General features: G+C 33.0%; 1 protein-coding gene across 1 annotated transcript; it reads left to right on the top strand.

The window, feature by feature from the left end:
* The first annotated feature begins 5,508 nt into the window (after positions 1-5,508).
* On the top strand, positions 5,509-10,815 carry LOC131851297 (uncharacterized). Its single transcript, XM_059201782.1, has 2 exons — positions 5,509-5,783; positions 10,321-10,815. Exons 1-2 carry the CDS (start codon positions 5,568-5,570, stop codon positions 10,813-10,815), a joined length of 711 nt encoding a protein of 236 aa, XP_059057765.1. The 5' UTR covers positions 5,509-5,567.
* The last annotated feature ends 1,151 nt before the right edge of the window (positions 10,816-11,966 follow it).

Here is an 11,966-nt window from a genome sequence, read left to right as displayed (position 1 = left end):
TACTCTTTGTCCCCTCTATACGTTTGCTCTCTTTTCTGGGGTAATAGATGAAACATCAACATCTTCGGTGCCGAGCAACACTCCATCTGCGGCGTCTCATCACCTGGTCACTTGCTTTTTGCAATCCTCTCGTTCTAACTCCGCCTATAGTACTACTGATGCGCGAGCTCCCACAGTCTCCAAATTTCTCGTCCCAACACACCAATTCTGGGCTCGACTGACCGGATAGTTGAGAGTTATATTCAAAATTCAAAAATCATTTATTCATGTAGGACATTTTAGCCGCTTATGAACGTCAAGTTTTACATTTTTTTTTTCCTACCGTCCAGTTCGGTATATAGATCCAATTGAGAAGAACTGGCAAGAAACTCAGTTGAATTACTTTTTTTTTTAAATCCAGTTTATTTACAATGCATTTATATAAGTGTCTATGTCTAACATTAAATGAAAATCCCGAACATGAAAACTATTGCCATGCACGCTCGTCATTCAAGTAATCGTTTAGTGAGTAATAGGCTTTGCTCAGTAAATATGATTTAACAGATGTTTTGAATTTATTTAAGGGTAATTCCAATATATCCTTTGGTATCTTATTATAAATTTTTATACCTATTCCCATAAAAGACCTATTGACTTTTTCTAAACGATACTTGGGGACAGCAAGTTTGTCTTTAAATCTAGTATTAATATTATGAATATTGCTGTTTTTTGGAAATAAGTCAAGATTTTTATGTACATATAGGATATTTGAATATGTAAATTGAGAAGCAACGGTGAGAATATTTGCCTCTTTGAATTTCTCTCTTAATGAGTCACGACTCTTCCTACAGTAGATCGATAGATATATTTGTATATTTACATAATAATTAATTATTTTGAAAATTAAACTAATGAAAAGATTTTGCATAAAGATTCCATAAAAATAGGAAAATATTACCACAAATTATGCACTCGTTTGCGATTTATACCATATGATCTATGACCACAATGACCAATGATCATCTATAAAGATATTTGTTCGTGATTTTGATCATCTATCAATGTGATGACTATTCAAAAGTGTTTCAATGTAAGTTTATTTGAATAAATGATTTTATTTTCTATTCTATTCTATTTTGAATTTATTTTTTTTTACTGACGCCGTATTTGGGTAAATAACCCTTTCGATATATCGATTTAGATATTTATATACGCAATATATAGGTTTTCTTAAAACAATGCCTAAAACAAAGGTAGCTAGGTTGGTATGTAGGTGGAAATTCATATTATTGACATTAAAAACATAAAATCTTTTGAATGTGTGTCATCTGATATTGGATATGATATAAATATCAGATAAGAAGTATTAAGCACTTTCTTTTTATTGTTTGTTTGTTTCTCTAGTCGGTAGCAGATAAAAATAAGTCATTTATCTATTCCTGATAATTATATATTTATCAGGACACTGCAAACTAAACAAGCATATGACTAAACTAGGCCTATGCACGACAAAAATCTGCAGATTCGGCCAAACTGAAGAGGAAACGCCACTACACATCCTATGTGGTTGTAGCCCACTCATGCATAAACGAAATATCTCCTTTGGAAAGTTTACACTCTATCCCGAGGAGATAAAAACCATCGCTCCTAAGAATATCCTTCAATTCTTGTCCCTGACGGGTCTAGGTAGCGATCTTTGAAATAGATCTATGTAGGTCGCAGTGCTACAGGTGCTACAAATATCTGACAATAGCCCAAACAATGCAATAAAAAAATAAAAAAATAATTATCTAATTGTAATAATATATTTTGTTCTGTAATCTGTAATAAAAGTGAGCAATAAACATAAAAGTACTCCTTTATAGTTTTAATATGAGAAATCCATCATTTTAAATTTTTATATTATTCTTCATTACATAGTATAAAACAAAGTCTTAACAATTTTTACAATTTTTGTCTATCTGTCTGTTTGTTCCCATCTCTGAATCGATAAAGAAGAAGACCAAATAAAAAAAAAATCGTTAATATTATAAATGCGAATGTAACTCTGTCTGTCTGTCTCGCTTTCACGCCGAAACTACAGAAGCTATTTAAATGATTTTTTTTTATATGTAATTTTTTTTTCTCTTTATGATTTGTATTGTATTTATTCTTTCTATTTATATGTTATAATAATTTATATGCTGCTGTGAGCATCGTCATTGTTGTGTTGTGATGTGTGATAGTAATAAATATTCTATTCTATTCTATTCTATTCTAAATTTGGTACACAGATAGTCTAGACCCTGACAAAGGATTTTGACTACTAAGACCTTAACTAACTAACTAACTAGACCTCATTCGTCTTATTTGTATACACTAATCTGCATTCTAATATTCTTCTTTTCTAATTCTGCATATTAATAAGCAGAATTACAATATGACTATTTTTTAGAATAGAACAGCATAGAAAATCATTTATTCAAATAAACTTAACTTAAGCACTTTTGAATAGTCAACAATTTGTTTTTAAATCTACCGCTTATTCGGAAAGCTGTCTCATCACAAGAAGAATAAGCAAGAAACTTGTGTGTTGCTCTTTTAAACAAGTAAGTTCGCATTTTACTTTTTGCCACACACAACCACATTGTGGAATCACCTTCCAGCAATGGTATTTCCGAACCGATACGATATTGAAACCTTCAAGAAAAGAGCTTATTCCTTTTTAAAAGGCCGACAACGTACTTGCAATTCACCTGGTGTTGCTGGGTGCTCATGGGCTGCGGTAATCATTTACCATCAGGTGAGCCGCATGCTCGTTTGTCCCCTGTGTTATAAAAATAAATAAAAAAAAAGAAAAAGTCGAGACGTGTGAATACAAACTACCAACCAGCGCTGATTTAGGCTCAAATATAAAAACACAATAAGATTAAATTAGTCAATATTTAAATCTATCGACAATTTTATCGTAGGCATGCGCATCACGTCGCAACACTATTGCAAAGTGCGTATTTGGCATAATCTTCTTTCTTTCCCTCCGACTCAGCCCCATATTGTTTTTAAGTTATGACACTTTTGGACAATGGCACGGAAATCCAGAGGAAAGTTATTGTTTCCAGTTGCATAAACCGAACCTATCTAACCATAGTCGGGTGTGGAGCGAAAATAAATAAATTCAGGGATATGCAGTTTTATGCACGTGTTGTTTATTTCGACTTTAGATATGTTTTAATTAAAATATGTTATTTTTTATATCTTTAATATACATATAAATAAAATTGGAGCGTCTGTTCGTAATATTGAAATAACCGTATTTTACTACATGCATATGAATATAAATATGATACATACACTGAAATAACATGTTTTACAATTTTTGTCTGTCTGTCTGTTTTTTCCGGCTAATCTCTGAAATGGCTGGACCGATTTTGACGGGACTTTTTTTGGCGGGTAGCTGATGTAGTAAGGAGTAACTTAGGCTACTTTTATTTTAGAAAAATATAGTTAAATTCCACGCGGACGACGTCGCGAGTACAGCTAGTAATATATAAATAATAAATAAACCTGGACAATTAACACAGCGCTATCTAACCCCACGGTAAGCAGAGCTTGTGTAATGGATACTAGACAACTGATATCAATACTTATATTTTTGTTTGTGAATACATACATATTATACATAGAAAACACCAAGACCGATACAAACAATCATATTCATGAATAGAAATGTTGGCACCGTGCGAGGAATCGAACCCGCGACCATCGCAAGTAAAGCGGTGTGTTAAACCGCTAAACCACCGAGGTCGTCATATAATTATTAAAATACATTATTAACTGTAAAATATCGTTCATACACTATCATATTAGAGAATCATTACATAGTATAAAACAAAGTCGCTGTCGCTGTCTGTCCGTCCCTATGTATGCTTAAATCTTCAAAACTGCGCAACGGACTTTGAAGCGATTTTTTTTAATAGATAGATAGAGTGATTCTAGAGGAAGTTTTATATGTATAATACATGTACACCCGGGCGAAGCCGGGGCGATAAAATACAGTTATTAAACTTAAAGTTAACACAAAATAGTTTTTAATAACATAAACTACATTCAACAGATTAAAAATTTAACGGCACTAACTAACAATCGAGTTTTAAACTTTAACCATAAACAAAATCAACAAAGTCCTCAGTGAAAATAGAATTTCATTAATTTAATCACGAACACCCCACACCCTGCCCTTCGAACTGCTCCGGGGGGATGAAGGGTGGTACACAACCCCTAATAGTCATTCACAAAGCTCTCCATTCAATGGGAGGACTCACCAATTTACCAAGATCCCAGGATCCCCTCCTTATCCGTACAAATAATACTCTTTCTCGAGAACACACGTATCTACTTATATTGGACGTATCCCCTCAACGAACTACCAGAATACATTGAAATCTATTTATAGAGAAGTCTGTATGAAAATACGGGTCAAGATATACAAGACCTGTTAAGAGGTAGGTAAGAAAGTATTTTTTGAGTTTCTGTTTTAAATTGTTTTGTTACTAAGATAGGATATTTAACAATTTCGCTACGAGGGTGAGAATTTATAATATAAAATTATTACTACATTAAATCCGGGACTAAATAAGTTTCTACACGGGGCAGAAATGTGAAAAGATTTTATTAACATACTAGCTACTCGCCCGGCTTCGTATGGGTGTAACGTACATGTATTATATACATAAACCTTCCTCTTGAATCATTCTGTCTATAAAAAAAAACCGCTTCAAAATCCGTTGCGTAGTTATAAAGATTTAAGCATACATAGGGACAGACAGCGACAGCGACTTTGTTTTATACTATGTAATGATTTTCACAATGTTAGTTACAATACTCCTTCGAAACGGCTTGACCGATTTTTATGAAATTTTATATGCATATTTAGTAAGTTTGAGATAAAAGCCAATAAGAGTTCCGTCAAAATCGGTCCAGCCATTTCAAAGATTAGCCGGAACAAACAGACAAAAATGGTAAAAATGCTATTTTGGTGTAAGTATCGTATTTATATACATATGTATGTAGTAAAAAACGGTTACTTCAACATTACAAACAGATACTCCAATTTTATTTATATGTAAAGTTTTTTGGTGACCTAAGTTGCAGAGACCTACTAGGTCATGAAATCGAAACGAAACGAAATCAAAATGAACAAGTGTTCGCTGATAAAACAACGCGAGCGCGAGCCGAACATTCTACGTGACATGGCGACCACAGCCGAACACCGGCCGCGACCCCCCGCCCCGCCCCGCTCGTTCCCCTCATTCGCCAGTCGCTCTGTTCGCGCTCTCCGTCGAATACGTGCACGCCGCGTCGCGAATTCGCGTTCTCTGTTCGAATTCAAAAATAGAACGTCTGTTTGAACACATCGCTGTGCACGCAGCCCAATTTTGAATGGAACGTATCGTATTCTATTTTCAAAAATTTTAATAATTCGAATCTACATGAATGGAACGTGTTCGATTTTCAAAATTTTAAATGATAATTCGAAACTGTTGAATCTTTAGGTGAACAGATACCTGTGTTATTTGTTTAAGGACGTGCTTATTGGAGCGGAAGTCAAAATGGACACCGAATGGACAAATAGCTTAGTAATAAAATTAATGGAGGAATACCGTAAGAAACCTGAGTTGTGGGACAACACGCATAAAGGCTACCGCACGTTCACAGCGAAGTACGAAGCGTGGTCGGATCTAGCGAATACATTTAACTGTGATATACCCGATCTGCGAAAGAAATTGAACTCTATATTCGCTTCGCATAGGCGCGAAAAGTCCAAGGTTCGATGCGGCGGCCGTTCGCTCTGGTTTCTTTACAAACATTTGAAGTTTTTGCCGACACATTTGGACAACGCTGCCAACAGTGAAGTCGTTACTATGGTAATAGTCATATACACATATATATATACATGTGATATGTATGTTAATTGTGTGTATGTATGTATATCAATAATGATTATCAATAAATGTTTTTATTCTTCTACTTCATCATATATATAAAATTCTCGTGTCACAATGTTAGTTACCATACTCCCCGAAACGGCTTGACCGATTTTTATGAAATTTTATATGCATATACAGTAGGTCTGAGAATTGGCTACTATCTGTTTTTCATACCCCTAAGTGATAAGGGTTGTCCACTCCTAACATTTTTTTTATTTTTTGGACTATTTTTTTTTTATTATGTGACATTGAAAAATACTTACAACCACATTTCACCCTTCTACCATCAATCCCAATTTTTTTAATAGCGATTTTAATTTATATGGCAAAACAACGTTTGGGGGTCAGGTACTATTTATATAAAGTTCGATTCTATATGTACCGGTATCTTGGTAATTAAGGGCGCTCGTTACCAGGGTTGCCAATTTTAATACCTCGTACAAAGAAATAGGGATGTGAAAAAAATTTCATCTTTTTCATCTAATCATTTTATGGACCTAATCTTAAAAAAAATAAGACCATATGGTGACCTACCAATAATAAAACAAACACACAGGTCCATAAAATTGAGTAACATTATTGTTTGCGGTAAATCCATTTTTGACAATTTCCATAAGACAGACGCGCGTGGGGGCGTGAAGGGTGGGGGGGGGGGGAGAAAGACATGATTATTAGCAATGGGGACTGTAGACCTTATCGCTAGCTATGTATCGCATCACGTTGATTTTCCCGTCAAATATGCTGTTAAATTTTAAAATGATGGTAAATTTCCCATGGTGAGCCTAACTTGATCTCCTGTTCATCCTATCATCCCCCACTGGTGCCCCGACAGCGTATACCGTAAGCTCTGGCAAGATCACTGTAACATTAACATCCATTAAAAAAAAATTGGCATACGTTACATTTTCGCGTGTAATCTATGCATCTATACATATAAATAAAATTGGAATGTCTGTTTGTAATATTGAAATAACCGTTTTTTACTACAAGCATATGAATATAAATACCGTACATATACCAAAATATCTTATTTTGGTACAATTTTTGTCTGTCTATCTGTTTGTTACGACTAATCTCTGAAATGGCTGGACGGTTTTGACGGGACTTTTTTTGGCAGGTATCTGATGTAATAAGTAAAATAACTAACGTACAGATGTCGATAAGCACTGACTTTTCTAAAATAAAAGTAGCCTAAGTTACTCCTTATTACATCAGCTACCTGCCAACAAAAGTCACGTCAAAATCGGTTCAACCACTTCAGAGATTAGTCGAAACAAACAGACAGATAGACAAAAATTGTAAAAACTGTTGTTTTGATTCTGACGTTAAAAATGTGTTTAGTACCTACAAAAACAAAATAATAGGAACTAAGTGTAGACGTAAACTTGTTTACTAGTCTAATACAATTAAAAAAACATTTACTAATGTACGTAGTTACAAAGTACCTATTCGTTACTACAGAATTAGGTCACAAACAGTAAACAACACCTACGAGTAGGTACTAAATGAAATAAATATGCCATTTCCGCAATATAACATATCAAATACAATTGTCGATAAGCGCTGACCTTGATCGGTTTAAATCACTCAAGTTTCATACCTAAATGTATTGTCTACAAATTGTATTTTAGCAGAAATCATTGTAGTAATAGTTCATTAATCATTTTCTAGTAACAATGAATCAAATTTTATAGTTCTTTAAGTCAAATTCAAATTCTAAAATCATTTATTCATGTAGCACATTTTAGCCGCTTATGAACGTCAAATTTTTACATTGTAATTTTATTTAATTTAATTACAATAGTAGTTTTTTATTTCTCTATTCAACTAAAGGTAGTCTGGAAGAGATTGCCTCTTAGATTAGCGATAAGACAATTTATATTTTCTATTTTAATTGTTTTTGTTCTGTAATTGGTGCAATAAAGAGTATAAATAAAGTAAAATAACTAAATTGTAGAATTGCTGACACCTCTTGCTTTGCCTGTGGCAGTCCTCGTCCCAGGAATATTGCATCATAATTTGTTATAGATACTGAGGTCTAAAATCTCATACCTCCGAATCTAGTAATTCCACTACCATATTATAACAGCTGTTTGACGACCTCGGTCTAGCGGTCTAGCACACCGCTTTACGTCCGATGGTCGCGGGTTCGATTCCTCGCACGGCACAAACATTTGTATTCATGAGTATGTTTGTTTGTATCGGTCTGGATGTTTTCTATGTATAATATATATGTATTTACGAAAAAAATATCTATGTACTTGTATTAGTTATCTAGTATATGTAGGTAACACAAGCTTTAGCTAGCTTAACTTGGGACTAGATGGCGCTGTGTGAATTGTCCTGATATTATTATTACATTATTATTATTAGCTGTACCTGCGACTTCGTCCGCGTGAAATTCAACTTTATTTTTCTAAATTAAAAGCTTTTTTCTAAATAGTAGCCTAAGTTACTCCTTATTACATGGGAATGAAAGTCCAGTCTAAATCGGTCAAGCCATTTCAGAGATTAGCCGGAACAAACGGACAATGAGACAAAAATTGTAAAAAATGTTATTTTGGTGTATGCAACGTATTTATATTCATATGCATGAAATAAAAAACGGTTATTTCAATATCACAAACAGACACTGCAATTTTATTTACATGTATCGATAGTATAAATTAAGCTACTTGAAAAAGGGTAAGATCTCGCAAGACTACTTTATACAAAACCTATTAATTCATGATGTAAGAACGACGTTCTAGTCGGTGGAGCTCTTGGCAGTTTCCACGATCTTCCATCATGCTCTTTAATCCTTAATACGACACTCCTTGACACGACTCCAACCTATGTTGGATGAAATAAACTTGTTTTTATGACATTACTAACTATGTTTGCACGAATGTATAACACAAAAAACTTGTTACACAAAGTGACCTATAATTTGTTTGTCGGGCCTGTAATTTCTCGAGCCATCATTTGTATATTTCCATTCTATATTGTCAGCTGTAATAATACCTAGGGCTAATGTAGATTGGTTATCAACTGACTGTAACAGAAGAGCTTCATTCGTTAAGTATTTTCATCCTTTATAAAATTCTCGTGTTATAATGTTAGTTACCATACTCCTTAGAAACGGTTTGACCAATTTTTATTAAATTTTATATCCATATTCAGTCAGGTCTGTGAATCGGCTACTATCTATTTTTTTTTTTATTTAATACATACACCCCTAAATTCTTAGCCTTCTACCATCAACCCCTATTTTTTAATAGGGATATTAATTTATATGGCAAAACAATGTTTGCAGGGTCAGCTATATTATAAATATTGATATATTTTACTAGATGAAGAACTTGTATCATTATTTCTAATTCTACCTCATACTTGTACCCTGTATTTCGGGGTACGCTATGGACGTTTGTGACCCTCGAGGTACCATTCTGTGTAGGGATAATATGCCTAATATTATCCCTACACAAAATGGTACCTCGAGGTTCACAAACGTCCATAGTGGTGTTCTATTTCAACAAAGTTTCGATATCACTAGGCCTTCCTAATGACCATTCATTCATAATTTAAGAGCTGTGCTCTTGTCGGTGGAGCTCCCGCCACCTTCTACGATCTTCTATCAGTCCCTTTAGCTGTTGATATGACACGACTCCAACTTTTTCTTTAACTTGCTTGATATAGCTGTGTCTCGGTCTTCCCCTTCCTCTCTTTCCATCTATTTTTCCTTCAATAATGTTGTTAATTAATTCGTCGTGTCTAATGATAAATGACCTAATGACCAAATCGTCGTGCCTAATGACCAAATCCTCTAAAAAACCTATCGCATGTATTTTATTATTTAGTATGTTATGGCTATATTTACTCCAATAGTTTAAACGACCGATATTAATAATCTCTAGTACTTAAAGGCAGATTAGGTAATCTCTAAACATGTTGCGTATCAATTTCATAACCGTCTAATATTTATTTTTAGATAATCTTCGAGCATGTTTAACTTCAATTTTGTGAAAGATTTCACGCATGCCTGAGAAAGCAATTTAGACAGTTAGATCCTATCGTTCCGCTCGATTTGTAAATAAAAATCCAAATAAACGACAAATATATATATCATCCCCTTTTTTGGAAGCTGCTATGAAATGAAAAATTTGAGGTTTCTACAACGAAGTTCATTATTAGAGTGAAGTTTGTTTAATCAGTCTGTGTATAAATATTTATGTAGCAATAAACACTTTCTTAATTTATTTTTTAAACAAAATAGTTACTATTCTGCTCAAGAAAATAAACGACTTTAACAAATGCGTATTGCCATTAATGATTGTCATGCCATTGCTAGAAGAATTTTATTGTACATATTAATAATATCCCTCTTTTTTTTCAGGATTCAAAAGAGTCCAATAAACTAGAGGATATGAATGACGAAACATCAAATGACAATGATCATGAAATAGACGACATTCACGAAGAGATCACAATAAAAGAGGAACCAGTCATACAAGCGTACAAACCAAAAACATACAAATACTCAAATTCAAACTCCATGTCACGTTCTACTAAAGTACTAAAACGAAGGCCAGTTAGAGAAGTTCCTAATACCAGTAATAGAATGGACAGTAAAATATTAGAAACATTGAGATTAATAAAAAAAACTGGTCTATCAAGAAAGAAAGATGAATGCGACAGTTTCGGTGAATATATTGCTGATTCTCTAAGGAAACACGATGACAGAACTCAGTCAATGATAAAACAGGCTATTAACAACATACTGTTTGAACAAGAAATGAAAAAATTCAGTACGAACCAGTACGAAGTAGTTATAACTGGAATAGACGAGAATCCTTTAATTCTAGGTGACACAGATGATAATGACAAATAAATACATATTATATCACTCATTGTTTTCATTTTAAATATTATATTTATCATACATTCAAGTTATTAATGTAAATTTTATAGGTTTAGCGTTATAGGTAGATAATCTAAAAGACAGAAAGTCAACACAAAATGTCGTAGTTTTAAAAGAGATTGCTTTACGCGATATGGTAAGTTTAGCCCTATAGTTAGAAAATCTAAAAGACAAAAAGAACCAAGTTTTATGTGGTTTTAAATGATTTAAAATAGATCGTTTCGAAGTAATTGCTTTTGACGATATAACAGGTTTTGGCCTAGCAGATCTATACATAATGTTCTTTTATACTTATTTAAACATATACAAAATTTATTTGAAAAGATTACTAGTTGAGTTTCTTGTCAGTTCTTCTCATCTCGAAATGATTCCGAACTGACGGTAGATTTGATATCATAAGAGTCAGTAATAGACCTACATGGGTAAATTTTGTTTTGAATTTGAATTTGAATTTAACTTATATTTTCTGAGGACAATAAAGATTTCTATTATCTATTATAATAGACTATTCGATAATATTGTTATACATATTACATAAAACATATGAGTCGTCCAAATATAGTCCATAGTGCTAAAATAGGGGGAAAATATTATATATTTTTTTAAAATTATATATAATATTTAAATTGTTCCGAATTACTTGCTGAGATAGTGTTAATTCTGTACACTAAACTTTTACTTTTCTATAGATTTTCATGGTGATGAAATTTAGGTTGTACCTAATTCTAAATGATGTGACATCATAACGAACAAATACACCAATCGTAAAACTATTAGTTAATCTGAAGGTCTGGTTAATAACCGTCAATTATAATGTTTAATACAATAATACGGTTTTCCTTTCACTTGTTATCTGTGGCCTTCCTTTATGTCAAATTATATGAACCGGAATCGGAAATGCGTTAAGTTTTCATCCTTTTTATTATCTTAACCTTGTGTGACAGTCTCCGAAGGATGTAAACATATTTTGTTGACTAAATTACTGATGTAAACATATTTTGTTGACTAAATTACTGAACTTCTAGATTTCGCATGCCTCTTACTTGTTATACTGTAATTATTTATATAAAAAAAAAACATATTAAAAAGAGCAACACACAAGTTTCTTGTACTGTTAAATG

Source organism: Achroia grisella, unplaced genomic scaffold, assembly GCF_030625045.1.
Source record: "Achroia grisella isolate CSIRO2021 unplaced genomic scaffold, CSIRO_AGI_Agris_v1 utg782, whole genome shotgun sequence".
Lineage (NCBI taxonomy): Eukaryota > Metazoa > Arthropoda > Insecta > Lepidoptera > Pyralidae > Achroia > Achroia grisella.
This window is presented reverse-complemented; position numbering and strand designations above follow the sequence as displayed.

Bases quoted from the DNA above. Each gene is read 5' to 3' on its own strand.
- LOC131851297 (XM_059201782.1), top strand. From the start codon at position 5,568: ATGGACACCGAATGGACAAATAGCTTAGTAATAAAATTAATGGAGGAA. The intron at 5,784-10,320 runs GTTCGATGCGGC...CTTTTTTTTCAG, and splicing joins ATAGGCGCGAAAAGTCCAAG to GATTCAAAAGAGTCCAATAA.